The sequence below is a fragment of the Pelmatolapia mariae genome, linkage group LG23 (assembly GCF_036321145.2).
Source record: "Pelmatolapia mariae isolate MD_Pm_ZW linkage group LG23, Pm_UMD_F_2, whole genome shotgun sequence".
In the NCBI taxonomy this organism is placed as follows: Eukaryota; Metazoa; Chordata; class Actinopteri; order Cichliformes; family Cichlidae; genus Pelmatolapia; species Pelmatolapia mariae.
Genome location: NC_086246.1, coordinates 31,637,961 through 31,658,414, shown reverse-complemented (window position 1 = coordinate 31,658,414; position 20,454 = coordinate 31,637,961). Strand labels below are relative to the sequence as shown.

The 20,454-nt window shown below is 39.0% G+C and overlaps 2 protein-coding genes across 3 annotated transcripts; both read right to left on the bottom strand.

Moving 5' to 3' along the window:
- Window positions 1–3,654: 3,654 nt before the first annotated feature.
- Window positions 3,655–7,027, bottom strand: LOC134620418 (mid1-interacting protein 1-B-like). 2 transcript variants are annotated; one of them, XM_063466586.1, is made up of 3 exons: window positions 6,896–7,027; window positions 6,394–6,470; window positions 3,655–6,141 (listed from the first exon to the last, which is right to left on the bottom strand). In XM_063466586.1, the coding sequence occupies exon 3, from the start codon at window positions 5,976–5,978 to the stop codon at window positions 5,496–5,498; it is 483 nt and encodes a 160-aa protein (XP_063322656.1). In that variant the 5' UTR covers window positions 5,979–6,141; window positions 6,394–6,470; window positions 6,896–7,027; the 3' UTR covers window positions 3,655–5,495. The 2 variants fall into 2 exon arrangements, with proteins under 2 accessions (XP_063322656.1, XP_063322655.1); XM_063466585.1 differs by lacking the exon at window positions 6,394–6,470.
- Window positions 7,028–8,661: 1,634 nt separating this feature from the next.
- LOC134620406 (tetraspanin-7-like) lies at window positions 8,662–18,526 on the bottom strand. Its single transcript, XM_063466570.1, has 8 exons — window positions 18,414–18,526; window positions 13,515–13,703; window positions 13,194–13,268; window positions 13,009–13,104; window positions 12,091–12,246; window positions 11,816–11,899; window positions 11,654–11,725; window positions 8,662–9,124 (listed from the first exon to the last, which is right to left on the bottom strand). Exons 1-7 carry the CDS (start codon window positions 18,492–18,494, stop codon window positions 11,657–11,659), a joined length of 750 nt encoding a protein of 249 aa, XP_063322640.1. The 5' UTR covers window positions 18,495–18,526; the 3' UTR covers window positions 8,662–9,124; window positions 11,654–11,656.
- Window positions 18,527–20,454: the final 1,928 nt, after the last annotated feature.

The following is a 20,454-nucleotide window of genomic DNA, read 5'->3' as shown; positions in this document are numbered from 1 at the left end:
TTGTTTTATTTATTAATTTTTCTATATTTTACTGCATCGTTGTTGTGCATTTTATTTATTTTAGTGGCATTTTACATTGTTAAGCACTTGCATCATAGACTTTGGAAATGTGCTATATAAATAAACTTGACCTTGACCTTGCTGTATGTGTGAGCACACCAAGACAAATTTCCATTAACTATATTGTTGAAATGGCCCAACAACTTTATCCCATTTTTTTTCCACCACCAGGTTGCACTTCACAGAAAGCCTGATAAATTCTGGTGAACCAAAAACATGCAGTAGTGAATTATTATTTTGAGATAATTGAGCAGTATTTTGAGACAATAATCTTAAAATGAGATTTGAGATACTAATCAGAACTATTGGGTAAATCTCAAACTTTTGAGATGACAATTAACCAAACAATTTCAGATAATTCACTCAAAAATATTGAGATAATGACCAAAAGGTTTTCATAACCCAGAATTATGAGCCATTTTCCCAATATTTGGAAATAACCAAAAATTCTGAGATACTAATCATAAATTTGGGGTAAACTATCTCAAAAATGTGAAATGTTCACCCAAGATCTTGAGAAAACCCTAAATTTTAGACATGTGGGATAAATTATCTATAAATTTGATATAATTTACCCAAAATACTGAGATAATAACCCCATGTTTTGAGGTAACCCAGGCCTTTTAGATAAATGGCAAATTTTTTTAAATCATTTACCAAGCATTTTAGATAATCTAAACAAAAAATTGAGATAATGACCCAAAGCATTGAGTTAATTACCCAATATTTTGAGATAACCCACAATCCTGACATACTAACCCTAAATTTGAAGTAAACTATCTGAAATCTGGAATAGTGAACACAAATTTTGAGATAACCCTAAATCTTTAGATAATGACCCCAAATTTTGACATAGTGTTGAGATAATTACCTAAAATTTTGAGACAATAACCCTACATTTTGAATGTAACGTTTTGATATTTATGGGTTTTGTTTGAGGCCCAGAAGAAGTAAAAACAGAAACCAACATTATGCAGACATCATCTTAGGCCAGGTGATTTCACGGAGCTATTCAGTGACTTTTGGATGGGCATTATGTGCTCATTGCATGGCTGATAGTTCACCTGAATGGTATTTTACCTAATTGGGACAAACAAATTAAGGGGAGTGTTCCTATCCAAACCTGCCATACTGTTATAGTAAAATATAATAAAATTGGTCCATCATAAAAACATCAAAAAATATTTTTTTGGTCACTTTTCTGACCTTCTATAAGGCTACTCTTCTTAATATTTGTTCCTTAATTTGTTTTTCTTCTTTATATATTATTTTCTTTATGTATAAATAACTGATGAATCAACATGACACTAAGCAGCAGATGGTTTCTGGCGGGTGAAGGGGCGTTCACTGACTCCTCTGTGCTGGAAACTATCTGGCAGCTGAGTTTAGTCATTTCAGCTCCGAGGTCGGCGGGATTATGGAAGATTACAGGTGAATGGAGGTGTGATTGGCTGCAGATGTCCTGTTAGTCTTTCCATGAATTTAATGATCGACAAGATTCACCTGCTGATCTGATACGACCCACAATAACCCGGCGATGACGACTTCCTGTTAATCAGCATTTTTACAGATCTAAAAAAAAAAGGATTAAGACAGTATTTGATGCTTTTCTTTGTCACACGGGGCATTAATGTGAATCTTTCTGGAGTTTAGAGCAAGCATAAAATCTAAAGAAAAAGACTATCAGCACTGGTGAATTTTTAATACGTAAGCTACAGCTTTGATTTGTAAGGTTAACCTACTACGGGAGACAAATTAGGATTTTGGAGAGATGTTGCTTATATCTTTAATTTGTACCAACTTGCTGTGGATGACCATGATTTATTAGTTAATTTTTTTTATTTATTAATACATCTAGAGCCATCTGTAAGATCCCCAGTCTTTGCTGTATCTTATAGGTTATGACTAATATAATGTCAAACCCTGAACCTGAAGGTCGGGCTGCTCAATTTAGGCAAAACCCAGCAAAAACAAACATAATTATAACTATTCATTCACTTAACTGTCATATATTTGTTGAACTTCAAAAATACATGTCTTTTTACAGGAGCTTCCTTGCTCTTTAAATAAAACTGGGTCATTCAATGCCAGCTCATTAAATTCCTCCCACCTGACCATCACAGATTTGCCTGGAAACAAATTTCAGGGCAAAGATGCACTTCTCGATAGGAATTCTGCAGAATTCCAGGTTTCCAACTGTAAATTGACTCAAAAGGGATAAAGGGGTGTTTTTAGATGTTTTATCTAGAAAACCGCAGAAATATAAGCAGTTCAAAGATTCACAAAAAAAACAAAAAACATTTTCACAAATTTATTAGAAATTTCCATTGTCTAAAGAAGTACATCTGCATTTGGTGTATGGTGTCACACTTGGGGAATATCACAATGAAGTTGGACATTTATTTTGATATCTGTGAAACTACCTGCATTATTTTAAAGATATTATGTTCCTTAACACATGAAAGATCCCTGGTTTGAGACCAGAAGGATACACAAATCCTTACGGGGCATCTGGCATAAATAAATATGCCATATCAAACATGTGGCGCTACCTGCTGTGGTGAGCTCTGTGAATATGTGCCTCGTACATGAGAAGCTCTGGTTTCTACAGGCAAATCTGCTGTCAGATATCTAAATACTTTACCTAGAGCTCCACTTCTGGGAGTCCACATTCATAGAAACATGCTACCAGATATTTAGCCTAAAACATTTATTAAGGGGTTTTCTGCTGAGGTTTCTCATGTGATGTCGTGCACACAAGGCATGAGGCAAAGGGCCTCCATTTCCAGTTCGTTACATTTTTTGTTTCACTACAGCTCAGAGGGCAGCTGGATGGAGTTTGTGGACAAATCCATCACTTCAAAGCAAAATATGACCTCTCCAAGACGCAAACTAAACCAAGCATAAGGAGGTATTTGTCACCTGGTTGGGGAATAGACATTTGTTCCTAGTGCCAGGTGGTCACTAACATGACTGTAGGCCTGTGTAACAGAGGCTTTAGCAATCATTTCCCCTTTGAATGCAATCAACCGTCAGCAAACAGTTGGTAAATACTTAATAACAATAATATGAATTCCTTCATGACAAGTGGTTTCAGACTGGTTTCTAGGCCTGTGACTGGGGCCTTATTCACTTGATCATTCACTGTTACCGTGATTGTCACACATCAAAAATGATAACTTAATGATAACTTAATGTGGTTAGTGGTCACACGTCCACAAAACCTCAACATAATGAAATGTAAAATGACCCCTTAAAAAAGCATCTGAAACCACCTCTACCTCTGAAACTTAGCCGATTCAGTTTTTAATTACCATTAAAAGTGCTGGGTTAGTGTTGGACAAAGATCGTTGTTGGGGTTAAACTACAACAGTTGACACTTTTCTAAAAACTCCAGGAAGCAGCTCTGTTTCGAGCGCAGAGACAGAAACGAGAACAAAAAACTTCACACAGTCACCTTTGTTCGGCACGCTAACATACCACTAGTGCTGTCATGGTAACACGTGGTCTGGAGCTGTAGATGGTTGCAGCGATACGGAAACCATTTTTTTCCAAATGTGGTCAGTAAGTTTTGATGAACGAAAAGACCAAAAATACACACCAAAATCTTTTAATGGTCAAACTGGACAGAAATAGAAAAACCAATAAACATTAGTATATGTACAGCCAGCATTCTTCACACACACATACACACACAGACTCCAGAACGCCTTCACGTGTCATCGACCATCAAGCACAGTGTTCAATTCATTAAAATAAAGCTTTGAGACGACAAACAAAACATTCACTTCTTTAAGTTCAGTTCAAAAATCAGCCAATAATCATTCATTACACCTTCTCTTTTATTCAGCTGAAACCAGACAAAAACAATGGGTTTCTGCCAAACTCCTTAAAATTTTAAAAATAAGGTGCTTTAGTCCTTTAATAAATGGACAAACTGTGGCGTCTTTAAAATATCAGAACTTCCACATTTAAGTTACAACCAAAGAACTGAGAATTTGTGGTCTGGTTACAATCGATTGTCAGGAGATGTTAACAGGTTATGAACGATCGAGCACCATGAGAACTGGGTTCTTGTTACTACTGGGAAATTTAAGGACTCATACTGTCTCCTTTTTGTGCGTCTAAAGCTGTACAGAAATGTCAAGCCAGCTTCTTTTGTGCTCTCGTGTGTTTGCATAGTTTGGAATTTGCAGCATGAAATGAAGGATGTCAGGAGATTTTTTTTTTTTTTTTTTTTTTTAAAAACGGACAGACAGACGTCAACCCTGAAAATAGAATGCAAGCAGCCCACCACCTAGACGAAGTCTTCAAGAAAAAAAAAAAGAAAGAAAAAGAAAATAAAAAGGGAAGTCCATGAAGAACATGTTTTAGCTCTTTAACTACAAACTGCTGTAGGGAGCTCAGAGCAGAGACACTCTAATCTGCCGATCTTAACAAGATGTCATATCCAGAAGACAAACAGTGGATTCAGGTGTTTAAAGTATGCCAAAGAAAGAGTTATTGGAATCAGAGACAGATTTTTGGCTCGACGGCATTCCACAGGGATTATACCAGGATCCTATTTCATTTAAAATTGTTTAGCTTAGGGTTTTTTTTAAGGTTTTGTTTGTTTACAGTAGTTTAGAACTGCAGCAGATTTCTCCTGATGAAAGGTCAACCACCCAAATATTCAAAATTAATCAATTTTAGATCCTTTGTCCTTCTCCTGCATACCCATCATCTATCTCTTAAACTTATTAATTTGATATATTTAAGAGTTGATAATCAAACTTAGTCTTAAGTTTACAATATTTAAAGCTGAATTTGATACTAAAGCTACTTTCTGTAATCACACTCCATGCGATTGAACTCCAACATTCACCACCAGCGAGCAGCTGATGAATTAAAATGTTTTACTATTGGTTTATTTTGGAGGGTTTCAAGCAAAAACTCACATGCAAACATTCTCTACAAATTCATTACCGTACTGACTTACTGACGTACTGACTTTAGTTGCACAAATCCAGACTTAATTCAGAATTTTAAAGCTTGAATCAGTTTTGTGCTTAGTGACATATACTGATGTCACTGCCAAGTCTCTTCAAAAAGACCAAAGCATAAATCGGCTATAATGAATGAAGTCAGCATCAGTGCATGTGCCAAAATGAGATCCAAAAAGGACTCAGTTGACTGAATAACTGTTATTAAAATTGTAGTTCTCATTATTTAACAAAAAATGCCCAAATTGTTCCAGTCACACAATCACGATCAATTTGCAAATATTTTTATTCACCGTTATTGGGACTGGCTAGTTAATTTAACACAATGATATCCACCACTGCAGGCTGTGAAAAAGCTTTTAAGTGAATTCTGGCGTCTGCACACGCTCCTTCCTTCGCTTGTAGTTACTGAGCTAAAACCCATAGAGCGCCAACCGTCAGGACATTCAGCAGTCAGTTCCCGCAGCCGATCTCCTCCTTGTAGCGATTCGTCAGTGTGTTAGCTTTATGCGTCAGTTTCGACAGAACCGCGTGGAGTCCATTCAGGTGGAAGTGAAACTGCTTCTCCAGGTCATCCTCCTCTGCCACCACCATGCTGGCCACACCCGCCTTCTCCTTCCGCAACTCCTCGCCTTGCACGACGCCCCACTCGATGTCATTGCGGATGGATTTGAGCAGGATGTATGAGCTGTACATGTCAGCATCAGGCTGGAAGTAGGCGCTGTCGTTGGCGGGGCTGGTGCTACCTGTGCCACCACCGTCATCCCCACCATCCCCGTTCTCTGTCGGCTTCAGGTCATCCCTGTCGTCCAGCGGGACATCCCGCAGCAGGCTGGGCAACATCACTGTCTGGTCCATGTTGTTGACGGCGCCAATGAAGCGGTTCATGGCGTTGAAGAGTGAGTTCTTCTGGTTGTAGGAGTCAGGTATCTGCATGACGGCGGCTGGTGAGGGCCCGTGTTGGCCAGCGCTCGCAGCGCCAAACTTAGCCCGCTAATGCTCCTTAAAGGATTACTGAGAGACTGCGGAGGCACTCACTGCTCCAAAATGGGCCAGCAGTTTCTGCTGCAGGACTCCAGCTGACCCCAGAGGCATAAACCTGAAATAAAAACACAAAAGGAAGAGGAGGAAGGATGAAGCAGCTTCAAATGGAGACCCAGCATGTCCAGGAGAGACACCTAGGTGTCTCTCCTGGACATGCTGGACACCTATGACATCTGCAGGGTCATTTGAGGCCTCCATGATTTAACTACAGAGCTCAGGGATGGGGGAACTAGTCAGGAGCTCTAACAGTATATCCTGCATCCATTATCGGACGTCGGATTCCCCCCGCCTCACCTCCGTTACTCACTTCATATTCAGCCACCTCTGTTGCTGCTGGAGGTCGGTTTGCATTATTTAAATCCCTCTGTGCTGCACAGCCACAGCCTCGCATGTAAATAAGAAACGTGAGAAACGTGAGGTGCTGGCAACATTTTTTAAAAACAGCGTGAACACCTGCGGTGGCAGCCCGGGCAGAGGAGGAGGGGGGTCTGCAGGACAAAACACGGAAATGAAGGGGAATCACAGCGCCGTCCGATAAAAAGCACCGGCCTTCACCTGCTTCATTCTAAAGCTAAATCAGGGGACCTTTGAACAGGCGGGACCAATAAACCATCCATCCAGTCTATGTAACTGTGAATTAGCGACGCTTACACCGCTTGAATCTTCATTTTAACCGGAACAAATGACGGCACAGCTGCTCTTATTAGCCTCGCCACCCCAGCCAGCGGGTGATTCCGGGTACCGTTAGCTCGCTAAATCTAATTTTAAAACGGGTAAACACCGGCGGCAGTGCGCCTACGTCAGCTTACCGTGTGTCGGCTGTGGTTCCTGGGTACCAGGTCGCTGCTTCTGCCCGTTAAAGCTGTCCGGAAAGGGGATCTTGCAGACGGTCGGGCCGGTGGTGTTTGTCAGGGAGGCAGGAGAGTCGGGGCGGAGCGAAACATGGGATCACGATCACAGCCAATCACAGAGGGTGTGACGTCACGGAGAACGTCGGATAGTGTTGCATTGTTTATAAACTGACTTGAATAAAAATAAAGCCTTTTTTAAGCTTTAGTTTTATTTGGAAAGAATATGTTTATTTACATATAAGGTTTACAACGAAAACAGTAATTACATTAAAATTTAAATATATTATTAAGACTTTGTTTTATTTTATATAGTTTGTCACGTTTTGACTGATGCAACCTTGTCCCCCCTCTTTGGGGAGAAATAAATGTTACTTTTGTATGAACAAATAAACATCAATATCCTCCTGAGAACCCAGGAAAAGAGAATCTTCCCATGAAACGTTTTTTGTGATTTCCTTCCTATTTGGAGGTAACAGAGACCACCCAAACACATCAGATATCAACGGAAAGCCCAAGATGTCCTCTACTTAGTACATCAGGACTTAGTAAGGTAGCTCAAATAAATCAAAAGATATAGATCAAATAATATATATAATGATAATGATAATAAAATCAGACTAGATTATATTTCAAAGGAGTCAAGGATGATGTTACTAAATGTTCATTACAAATTTAATTTAAAATATTACAACTTTTAAAACTCACTAGAAGTTTCTGATTCCATATGAGGAAGGTTTTCACAATCTCATGCTGTTGTTTTCATTTCCACAAATGAGTATTTTAAAGATTATTTCACATGTTCTAACGTGTTCGCATGGACTCTTTCAGGGTATTCTGGTTCCTCACAGTCAGTTCTAAAACATGCATGCTAGATTAACTGGTGATCCTAAATTGTGTGTTATGTGTGAATGTGAGTGGGAATGGTTGTCTGTCTCTAATGGATGGATGTGTAAAACATTGCCCCCGTCTGGCTCCACATTATATTACGACTGAGTTCTTCCCCAGCCATGAAGTATTTATTTTCACTGTGTATTTTAGTTTATTACCAGGATTCTCTTTTTTAAATAATGCCAAACAGCAGTAGGTATACTTGCCAGCTTCTTGTTAATACAAATATCTTATCAGCCAATCACATGGCACTAATGCATTTAGGCGTGTATAAAATAATCAAGACAACCTGCTGAAGTTCAAAGTGAGCATGAGAAGGGAAAAGAAAGTTGATTTAAGTGACTCTGAACATATGATTGTTCTCTAAAAGAAAATAGCTCGAGAAGATAGCAGCTTCAGTATTCAGATGGTAGGTTCAGAATTTGATGAATGACATGCAAGAATGGGTCCATCCAGCTTTGTATCAGTGGTTTAGTTTTTTTTTCTGGTGTAAAGGTGTGATGGATATTTTCTTGGCACGCTGAGCATTGTTTAAACGCCACAGTCTACCTACGTATTGTTACCTATCCTAATAATTCTTCCATTAGGAAAACACACCATGTCACGAAATTCAATTAATCTCAAAGTGATTTCTTGAACAAGACAATGAGTTCTCCGTACTCCAATGGCCTCCACAGACACCAGATCCTCAATCCAGTGGAGCACCTTTGGGGATGTGGTTAAACAGGAGATTCTTGTGGATGGATTCACATGGATGTGGAGCTGACAAAGCTGCAGCAACTGTGTGATGCTATTATGTCAAGGTAAAGTTACATGTAAGGTTTTCTTATATTGGATTTATCGACACAACACGCAGCCTCATTTATTTTTTTGAAAACATTGCATGTCTCAAATAGTTATCAGTGAATTTCTCATTCAGAAAACAGAAATATAAAATCTGTCACATCACAGTACACAGAATATGAAACACGAACAACACATCTTTCAAACACAGCACACTGCCACAGAATCAAATTTCAACTTTAACCTAAAAATGTGAAAGCCTTTCAAGTGTTCTGGTGCCCCTAAGAGGGCTTTCTGAATATGATTGTTACTGACAACAGGTTTTCTCAGGACCTGAGCCTGACACACATAAAAAGAAAGATCCTAACAACACAAAGAGAGAGAACACAAAGGGGTCAATTTTCAGTATTTCACAGCAAGACACAAAATAAATACAACAGGAATGTTAACAGTGCGTGTTTGTATGTGTGTGTTTTTCCTAACGTTTCCATGGTGATGTACATCTTATTCACTTTCCTGCAAAAGAAAACAAACAGAGGAGATTGAGGTAAACAACTGCACATGCTTGTTTTACATTCACTTAAAGAGTTGAGACTGTGGTCAGGTAAACTTAAGATTAAAGTTGGGTGTGTTCAGCTTTAGTGTAAGTTAGGTGTAGGTCTATGTTGGGGGTACATCAGATATAGTTATGAGGTTGGAGTTAGGTTGGGAGTAAGTTTAATGTTGAGTCTTGGGGTAGGTTAGGTGTAGCTTTAGGTTTTAACTTGGTTTGAGATAATAATAATAATAATAATAATGTCATAATGTGTATGTGTTAGTCCCTGTAGGGAAATTACTCCTCTGCATTTAACCCATTCACCCAGTGGGCAGCCACCAATGCAGCACCCAGGGAGCAGTGTGTAGGGACGGTACCTTGTTCAGGGGTACCTCAGGGTAGCCGTTCAGTGGAGTCGAACCCCCGACCTTCCGATCATGGGGCAACCACTCTACCTACTGAGCTATCCCTGCCCCCAGCTATCCCTGCAGGTAAGGTGTAGATCTAGTTTTAGGTTAGGAGAAGGTTTAAGGTCTTGGGGTAGATGGTAGATTGAGGTAGGTCAGGTTAGATGTAGGATTGCGAAAGGTTATATAGGTTGGGTACAGGTTAATGTTTTGTATAGGTGAAGGTCTCGGTTTGTATTAGTTAGGTTTGATTTAGGCACGGCTGGACTGGGACAAAAAATCGGCCTGGGCATTTTGACTAGAGACTGGCCCACCAGGTATTAAAGCCATAAAGCCTTTGAATGAAAACAAACGCTGTTGTGACAGTGATGTACACTGTCTTGTTGGTATATGTGTGATTTCTATACATTTTACGTCAGATAAAAACTTTGGTTGTAAGCTTCAGATAATTATTTAATAAAAGCGAGACATTTTAAATGAGAATAAGAAAGTATTTCTTTGTGCCCCCCTTTCCCTGTTAATGCCCTACCTGGCCCCCTGGCAAAACTTTGCTAGACCCGCCCCTGCACAGTTACCAGCTGTCAGCTACACAGAAAAGGATCCTGGTGTTATTTGTCTCTCAGAAACAGTTCATAACTTCAACTCATTCATGTCACCTAAAAGGTAAACCTGTTTCTCCATCACCTGTTCAGCTCTCATGATTCAGTAAGGACATCTCCTGGTTTCATCTGCATGTTTCCCTCTCACCAGATATCCAAACCGACTTAATGACCAGCAGCTTTTACAGCTGTGGCTCCAGCAAACATCAGCTGATACTAGAAAATTAATATTAAATAAATTCTAACAACAGCTGATCAAGCTTAAACCTGCTGCTGTTGTTTAGCGCGACATCCTCTTTCTGGCGCAAAGTGGGCGATAACCAAACAAGAGAGAAAAGCCGATCAGCTGATCATTGATCAGTTTCATGATTAAAGTAGCAACAGGAGAGGGAGGGGGTCAGAATGAGAGAAGAAGAGGCAGCTGACAGCGTAAAGACAGAATAACTCCAGCTTTGTGTCTTTTTTTTCCCCCAAAGGTCAAACTGTTCCTTTTCAGCTCAATACGAAACGCATAATATTTTCTCTGAATACGAGACAATTCCGTTTTTTACGGGACGGTTGGCAACTCTACTAACTAACCTTATGAATAAAATAAAGTTCACCAGTAACATCATAGCACCCACCCAGCTGTATAGAAACTCTGTCATGCTAGCTAGCACGCAGTACGAGTTATTGTAACTGACTGTAAAAAGTCAGCATAACGAAAATAAACTCCACCTAAACTTGGTTTATATCAGACCCAGACAGACTGCAGGTCATAACTTCTTACCTGAAGTTCAGTTCACCTGACACTCGGACCGGCGGCCGCCTCAGGTCTCTCCTCCTCCTGCCTCCCCTTTCCCTCATCCACCTGCTGGCCTCTACCACTTGCTAATGTTACTGAATCTGTGGAAGCACCGCCATAGCCACCACCAAACAACTGAGTTATTTTTACACATCTGCCAGCATCTGGCCAATCCGCCACCATTCATTGATTATACCGTTACAGAAAAAAAAAAAAAAAAAATCATCGGTCCATAAAAACGAAAAATCACCATCGGCCCACCGGGCAAATGCCCGGTATGCCCGATGGCCAGTCCAGCTATGGATTTAGGTCAAGATCTAGACTTGCATTGGTTGTGTATCTCTAGGTTTGGGGTAGTTTTAAGTGTAGATTTGGGCTAGGTTCTCTGTGTTTGATGTAGGTTAGGTTTAGTTCAAGGTCTACATGTAGGTTTGAAGTAAGGTAGATGTGAGTTAGGTTAGAAGTAGGTTAAGATCTAGATTTGCGACTTATATAGCCCTTTTCTACTCTACTCAAATTACAGTTGTGTCCACTCTTTTATGCACACATTCCTATTATATTTTTTTCCTATGCCTAAGCACTCTAGTTTAGGATACTTTTGTTGTTAGATCTCACTTTCAGGTGGGTTAAGTGTAGCTTTGGTTAGTTACGCTACACCTTGGTTGGTTAGTTAGTGTCCATCAGAAAGTGATAGGTTAGTGCAGGGGACGTGTGGATTACCTGTTAGATCATCTCGTACTGGTTGCTGTTGATGAAGTGAGACAAGCAGCAGGCCAGAGTTACACCCACCAGCTAAAACAGACAGAGAGATGGATTTTATTTCTGCTTCAGTTTCACTGTCTCCTATTGTCTTCTATTGATTCCAAAGGCCATGTTTAGTACCTGAGAGAAGGCAATACCAAAGGTAACTCCAGCAATGATTCCCATGTTGCTCTCTATGAAGGACACAACCAGCTCATAGCAACCCTGCAGAGACAGGGTAAAGTGATTTGCAGTAAATACAGACTGATGGATCACCATCATGTGACCACTTAGCATAATTGTGGTTGTTAGACATAATAATTATAATAACCTTAATAATCTCCACAGAAAAGCAAATGCAAATGAAGGCTTTTGGGAACTGAATTTTCTTCATGTATTATGTGTGCCTTCCTGACCTCTTTGTAGACCTTCTGTGCTGCCAGAGTGGTGTTCTTCAGGTCTGCTTCATTGCAGTCAGAGACATGAACACAACAGCTGGTAGGAATCCCACTGATGGGAAAATACACACTGCTGAACCAGCTGGTGTAATTATAAACTCCACAGCAGTGTAACTGAAAAAACAGAGACAACCAAATCACCACTTTTCAACATCTCATCATGTTTGTTTCTGAATGTGTGAAAGACGTCATCAGTGTAAAATCTGCATAAAAGAACGCTGGACATATCAGCAAATTTGTTTGTATATCTATCTATCGATCTATCTATCTATCTCTCTCTCTCTCTCTCTCTCTCTCTCTCCCTCCCCCCCTCTCTCTCTCTCCCGCTCTCTCTCTCCCCCTCTCTCCCTCTCTCTACATTTTTGGTACCCATTATTGCCTTTAGTAAACCAAGGGGAGGACAACTTTGTTGACTGATCCATCAATAGGGACCCACAGGCTTGCAAGAAGTAAAGTGAAATATTTGCTCTCTAAAGAAATAAAATAAAATTAATGCCACAGAGGGTTGTTTAAAAGTTAAAACTATAAGACACCAACAATATGACCCTGAGGAACACCCAAAAGGAAAAACAAATGTAGGTGTTATAAGGGTTAATAAGGTAAAATGCTCCATAGAGTAGCAGTTTGGACTTTAGCTTGTCAAGTAAAAGATCCCTGGTTTGGTCTCAGTAGAGGACACAAAATCCTTTGGGGTTATGTCAGGAAGGGCAACCAGCATAAAACGTGTCACTTCCTCCCGTGGTGACCCTTTGTGAATAAGGGACCACCCAAAAGTTGCTTCTTTTATTAAGATACTTGGCAAGTTTAGAGGTAACTTTTTAGTTTCCAATATACCATTTAGGAAACATTAATGAGTGGATCATGAGAAACACCTACTCTGCGTTGGACACCATCTACTGCCAGACTCCTGTCATCTCGTCCGTCATATCTCATCACTGCTGCACTGTATGCAGTGAGGAATGTCCCTTTAATCTAAACATGCATACACAGACAGATATTGGTCAGGATGAGCAGCTGTGTTTTTTTGAAGGCATTCTGAAAACTCTGAAGTGTGTTTTGACCTCATGACGAAAGACAAATCCAGAGATCCCAGCAATGAGTTCAGTCATGAAGACCAGAGACAGAAACACTGCGTACTGAGGGGAGATCAAAGGTTATAATGAGGTTGGACAAGGAGTCACACCATACGGAACGAACAAGTTAACTGGTCATTAAACCTAAAAACTTGATAAATATATTAGTTAGCAGAGATTTTTCATTTTGAAACATTTAGTCTCATAAAAAAATAAATAAAACAGAACTTCTAGGAGGTCATTGAATAGACTCATAAAAGGTTTACCCAGACATTTGTTAACAAATTCCGAGTAAGCTGGAAGACCCACCAGTTTTAACATCCAGGGACGCCCCCTACAGGTGGCAAAACAGCCGAACAGTCCGAACAGGACAATGGCGGCGCCGGTGCCAGTGAGGACGTAGGGAGCACTGGAAGGGCTGCTAGAGATCAGCAACATGTAGGGACCCAACATGAACTTCCACCATAACCCCACCACCAGCAGGACCACCCCTGTCACCTGAAGGAGTGTTTAAAAAAAATGAGTGTAAAAAAAAAAAAAAAAGAAGACAAACTTAAAAACACTACATTGATTGTATTGTAATTTGCATTTTAATTTATTTCAGTTCATTGTATTAACTGCTCCATTAAAAAAAGAACCACAAAAAAAAAAAAAACACTAACATTTTGGTAGATGGTTTATCAGTGCGAATTTCTCTGTCTTTTTAAAATACATATGTTATGTTTGTTAACATCACTTTTATGATGATATGCCTGTTGCTATATTTAGTGGCTATTTTGAAGAACTGGACAAAAGCAGCATTTAAATATACAGTTATACAGTACATTTTCAAATTAGAGACAAATCATTGATGTACAAGTGTAGAAAAAAAGTAACAAATAATTTTTGTAATGACCTGGGCTGTTTTTATCATTTTACTTGGTTGGGGATTGAATAATATATTATAAAATGAGAAGAAGAAAAAAAAGACGTAGACTTCTTATTTTTTATTTATTTATGTATTTATTTATTTAGTAATTTAGTGAAAAGACTACATAGCCATGATAAAACAAAATCAACAAAAACCTTAGTGTTCACAAACAGCTGATAAAGACATGAATCTCATATGATCACAGAGCCCTTATAAACTCATCATTCATTCATAAGGAAGCATAAAGGCATTTTAGTTTTATACAGTTTGTACGTAAAGCAAGTTATAATGTTTTCTGTCCAGTCAAAAGAAATCATTCTTATTGCAAAAGTTTAATCTGCAAAAGAAGTTAAAGCTGTGCAGCAGACGTGTTGAACCGCACACAGAAGCTGGGACTGTAATTAAGCACCACATGTCTCTGCAGACTCTGACAGTGAAGTGACAAAGTGACAAACAGATGGGAAAAGAAGCTGGACCAGCATCCCCATGACAAACTGGATACTACATACAGCTGAAACCAGCTGAAAGAATTTAGCTCAGCAGCTGCAGACACAGTCAGAGCACACAGAAGACGCCCAAAAGTAACTCTGAGAAACTCATCATGTCTGCAGTGGAGTGTTTTCGCTCCAGTTTAATTTACTCGTTGTACTCGGAGGTAGCTCATCGGATGTCTTCAATAATAATTGCATCCATTTTAGGGTTCGGCACTTAGTTGTGACAGTTAAATTTAGCGGCAAGAGGTTTCAGAGTGCACTAATGTCAGTGAATGTCCTCAAAAACATTCCCAAAAAACACCACTGTGGAAATGTGTGCTCCACCCAGTCAGAGTGGATTGGATGAATGGTTGTCAGTAGATGTAGTACAAGATGGACACTGAGATTACTAGAGTTGTTGGTAGGTTTGTGTTTATAGACCAGGTTTCTATAATGATACAAATATATTTAAATTTATTTGTATTTAAAAGAAAAAGATTGTGGGGCATAATGAGAGGAGGGTAGGCGTCCATAGGTCATATCATTCCCAACACCAATCTCAGCCTTTATTTTGAAGTCAACTGTACATTAGTATGTTGACATAATCTGTCCACAGACATCATAAAAATCAATAAAAAATAATTACCAAAGCACTTAAAAGCACCCGGGCCACCAGCACCAACTCTCAATACCAGCCTCCTTGTCGAAACTGGTAATTATAAAAATAAATAAATAAAAACAAAAACAAAAAACATATGAAATGTGATTCAAATCTGCAGTTCTTTTTCTTCTTCTTCTTCTGATTGTTGCAGTTTGGTTCTCAATTTTTCTCTATGCTACATGAGTCTGTGAATCTGATTTCAGCCTTTCAAACTTAAAATATAACAATATTTGAGCACGGTGTACAAACAAAATCACCAGACATATTGATTAAAAGGTGTGTTTAAAAGGTCCTAACAAGGTGAAATTCCCTTGTTTTGAAAATCACTGTAAATTCTCTTGAGGACCTATCATGCAAATATCAGTTTTATGATTTATAACAAATTTTTCTGATGAGCCAGCTCTCTATCTGGACACTATGTCTTGTTCAGGTGGTTTATGAGGACGCCTGATCAGATTTGGGAGTAAGACCGGCACAGGATGAAAGAGAAGAAAAGGCACTGGCTGCTGGCAGGAGATAAATGAAGGAGGCATTTGATTTTGACTCCCGGTCGTGCCGGGCTGCCTGCTGCGCCTGTATGAGCGTTTCAAAAGGAGTCATGCTGGGATGTTGAAACACTCCGCAGATGATAAGAAAGCCGTCTGTCAGCTGGAGTCACGTCAGGTTGGTTTGATTCGGGATAAAAGTGGGAGTTTGTGTTTGTGCAGCAGACAACAGATTGTGTCTGGGAACATTAAAAAAAAATAAAAATCTGATTCACTTCAACAATAAATGGACTGGGAAATAATGTTTGATATCTTTATCATTTACTTTGTGCCAGCAACAAAGACAATGACATTTAAAGTAAAATGTGACTTATATGATTGTGTACTAGATTATTTTGTTGTAAAATCTGTTATGAAAGACTAATGTTTGAATCTGGAAAAGAAATAGATCAGGTTTAAGGTCAATATTAAATATTAATTTATTAATAATAAATAAAAATTTAATTTAATTTAATACTCGGCAGGTAAAATTTTTCTGATAGACTGAACTACAGTCAGCGTCCATCGAGAGAAAACAGTCTCTCCAATACTGAAATCTCATTCAGAGCAAGAGGAAGTTAGTCTGTGCTATTGGTTAGATCTCTAAGACCACACAAAATACAGTCCTCATTAGGACAAATGGGCCACTGCAATAGGAAGGACCTGACAATGATCAGAGGCTAAAAATCCAATAGCAACCAAATTGGGAAAGAAGCTGAACTCGATGAACTCAGTCTAAGCAACAGCTAAAGCTGGGGCAATATCTTGGGCAATACAGCTAACTGGACTGCAATAGAAAGAACAGCAATAAAAATGGCTAGGCAACTACCAGGACAAGGCAACAACCTGGACAAGATCATGATTTGGGCTCCCAAATCTCTATGCATTAACCACGGCCAAGTGACTTAAACTATATATGACAAAAACACAGACCAGTCAATAACTGGGGCTTATCAGCAATGTTAGGATACAGCCAGAGGTAGGCAACAATCAGTTGTTGCAGCAACAAACACTGTCTTCATGACAAGTATATTAAGCAGATTTAGGCACTAGAAAACCACAGGACAGACTGCTTAGGAATTAGGGATAGGAAATAAAATGGGGATTGAAAAACAGGACTACTGTAGGCAACAAGTAGGGATACTCTAAACTCTTAACAGAAAGTAGGCCTTGTTAGGATAAATAGGAAGCAACAACAATGACAAGAAAATGTTTATCAGCTATACAACTAACAGCATAAATGATAAGTCAAGAAACAAATGTAGCCCAATTTGCAGGATTGGGCAAACAATTCAAACTAGGCAACAACCTGTAAAAAACAGCAGTGAAGTGAACAATCAGGAATACAAAACAATGAATCCTCCTCAACAACCAGGGTATGGCAACTTTAGGCATTACAAGACAAGAAACCAGACAAGTCAACAATCTGTGTTTTGTAGGCAACAGTTAGCTAAAAAGGAAACAATGTGGACTAGCTACATAGTAGTGTTAGTCAACTACTGCAGCAATGATATGACCAGACTCTTTGAAAAACCTAGGTCATAGGCATCAAGGTGGCCTAGGCAACAAGCAACTAGAAAACATCAACTCAGAGTAATCAACAAACTGAGATAGAAACTACACAGAGGGCTGGAAACAGGACTGTGTAAAAAAAAAAAGAAAGACAACAGCTGGGAGAAGATTGTAATGAGGAACAGGTAGCAACCCAGGCTACACTGTAAATGGGACTGGACTAAAATTAGCACTAGAATACAGGCCTTGTTAGGACAACTGGGAAGAAACAAACTTGAGGACTAGAAAGTAACTAGCATAATCCATTAGGTAACAATCAATGGTACACAACGACCCGAATGGTTTAAAAAAATCAGTCTAGGGCAATATAGCTGTATGGGTTACAGTGGAAAGCAACTATAAACAATAAGCAACCATGTCTAGGCTACAATATGTGCTAATCAACAGGGCAATGTATTGAGATAGGAAATAACTGGGGGCAGGAAAAAAAACAAACAAACTAGTGAACAATCTAGTCTGCAAAACAAACTGTACAGCAAGTTTTATAAGAACAATCTAGCAACTGATCAGGCCTAGAAAATAAAGGTTAAGTGAAAAGTAGGACAAGCCAACAACAACAATTTAAAGAAGGCTAGGAAATACAGACTGTTGATTATGAAACAAAACAGGAGCTGGACTAGACAACCAGACCTGAGCCTGAATGAGACAAAGAAAGAATATTCTGATCAGGTTTACTGACATGACTGCTTCCTGTTATCAGGTGTTGTTTCAGCAGTGCCCTCTCCGGAGGTCCATGTCTTCATTATCAGGTTGGTGTCAGAGCTCTGGCTTCATCCTACTCATTCCTCAGAATCCAGATAATTACCGATCCTATGACCTTTGACTTTGTCCACTTTAGAAATAGATAAATTGGTTGAAGTTTTTATCTACTCACCTGCATCTTTAATTAATGCAGCTTATTCTAAAATTGATCAAATTTACACCTGTTCAAATATTTCAGTCTGAGGATTTGAATGACATTTCAGCAGTTTAAACATGTTTTAAACAAACCCGTTGAGCTCTTGGATCTGATTGGGAGACAGGATTTAGCTGAAGTTAAAATAAGACATGAAGAACAGGTTTTCTTACCCAGAAGATGAAGGAGTAGAGCAGCAGCAGCGTCTTCAGGCAGAAGATCGCCGGTTTGGTTTCCATCCTCCTGGGAGCCATAATCCATCTGAGACTGAGGGACCAAAACCAGAACTCCGCTCGTCTTTCTCTCTTTTATCACCACAGGAAGAGGGAAACCTCTCCCTCATGACGACAATCACTCAGCCCCCTCTGCTGGTTTTACCAGTAACTGCACAACAGAGCAAACTCCTCATGTTTTATGTTATTAGTTTATCTGTATTAACCTCACATTAATTACAGACAAACACAAGTATAATACATGATTTTCAACATTAAGATTTAACAAATAAAACATTCATACAAACACAAATATTCCCATTCAATCTTTGAACATAAACCCTTATTTGCATATCAAGTACTTTTAATTTAGGCACATTCTGAAGCCAATACTTCAAGTCAAACTCATAATGGGGGACATTTACGTGTAGCAGGGTAAGTGTTAAGTGTGGTGCTGCTCCTTTCCCCTCTAATAGCCTGCTTTGAGTCTAAGTTCTTTGTCTAAATCTGTCCATTAGACCATGTTGAGCCTCTCAGATGGTTCCACTCTAGATGTGAATCAGTTTTAGTCATACTACAGTGCCTGTAGTGCCCATACATATATAAATATTTCAAGTAACCAAGCTCTGTTTAATGGGTGAGGTGTGCTGGGCCTTCACAGGCAGGTGTTACAGCAGCTCAGACTCACTGATAGTCACCACCATGTTAATTGTGTGGTCAGTGTGTGAAGAATGATGCTCGCATGTTTGTACCATCACTTTCTAACCACCAACCAAACCTGCACGTATCCTTTAGTCTCTTCACGTCAATCTGCTGCAGCTTTCAGACCAATCAATCAGATCATTAATGCAGTCAGCAAAATGTCAACTCAATGTTCTTCCTTTCAGTCACATTGATAAACATGTTTGAGCTCTGTGAAATACATTTCATCCCCTGAAAGATTTATTCTTGAGTTTTAAACCACATGCAGCACCATTTTATTTACAGGACTTTAGTGGTGGCTCTGGACGACTGCTAATTTGATTCAAGTGTTAACTTTGACAACATGAGTCAAAGGAAGAAAAGCCAAACCAACAGATGTGTTTAATATGTTTATTTCATTCATACTGCAACAATTCCTTAGAGCAAAGTAGTCAAAATTTAAACTGGACCTTTTCTGCTTGTTTACACTTTTTTTTTAATTCTAGGAATCACTGTTCAAAATCATCCTTATTTATCTCACACTGGGACTTGGTGTAGCCCCCAGTTTATCATCTGTGAAACTAAGAAGTAGTTGCTGGGGTTGAAAAGTGTAGCCAACACCTACAGTTCCCCTAATGTACCTGTGAGGCTCTAAAAGTGAGTCAGTCCCAATAAACTCCTATGTTAAAATGTCCAGCTTTATAATTGAAATAAACATGTTTTTAGCCTGTTTAAATTTAACAGAGGCTTAAAGTTTGCATTATTCAATGTGTGACCTCTTTGGCTAACTGCTAATTGCAGGACTTTTATTGCATTATTTAGCACTAATAAGCAGATATCTGTGTCTGTACAGCTCTCCCTCTTGTTCCAAATATGGTCACTTCTGGCTTGAAAAAAGACTATAGTGGTCAAAATGTTGAGGCTTGACAACAGGACTTTCCAAATCAATAGGAAATTAGGTCATAGTGGCTATCTAAAACTTTTTTAACAACAGTCCCTCATAAAAGCTCACATTCTAATAACTGGACAGCTCATGAAAGCCTGGAGAAGTGCAGCAGCTCTTGGCTATGAGCTGTGCTTTGTCTGTATAATGACCTAAAGTTAGCTCTGTAACACTGCAATATTATATATACTCTATATTATAGAACAGAAAATGCTATACATGTCCCCTTTAATTAATAATCAGTTTACAAAATTACAACTGAAATATTAAAGGAAAAGTGCAACAAAAAAAAAATTGAATTCTTTCCTATTAATGCTGTATCATTAGACAATGATTCGAGTAACACTGGGATATCCTAATATTCTAATTCTATCATAA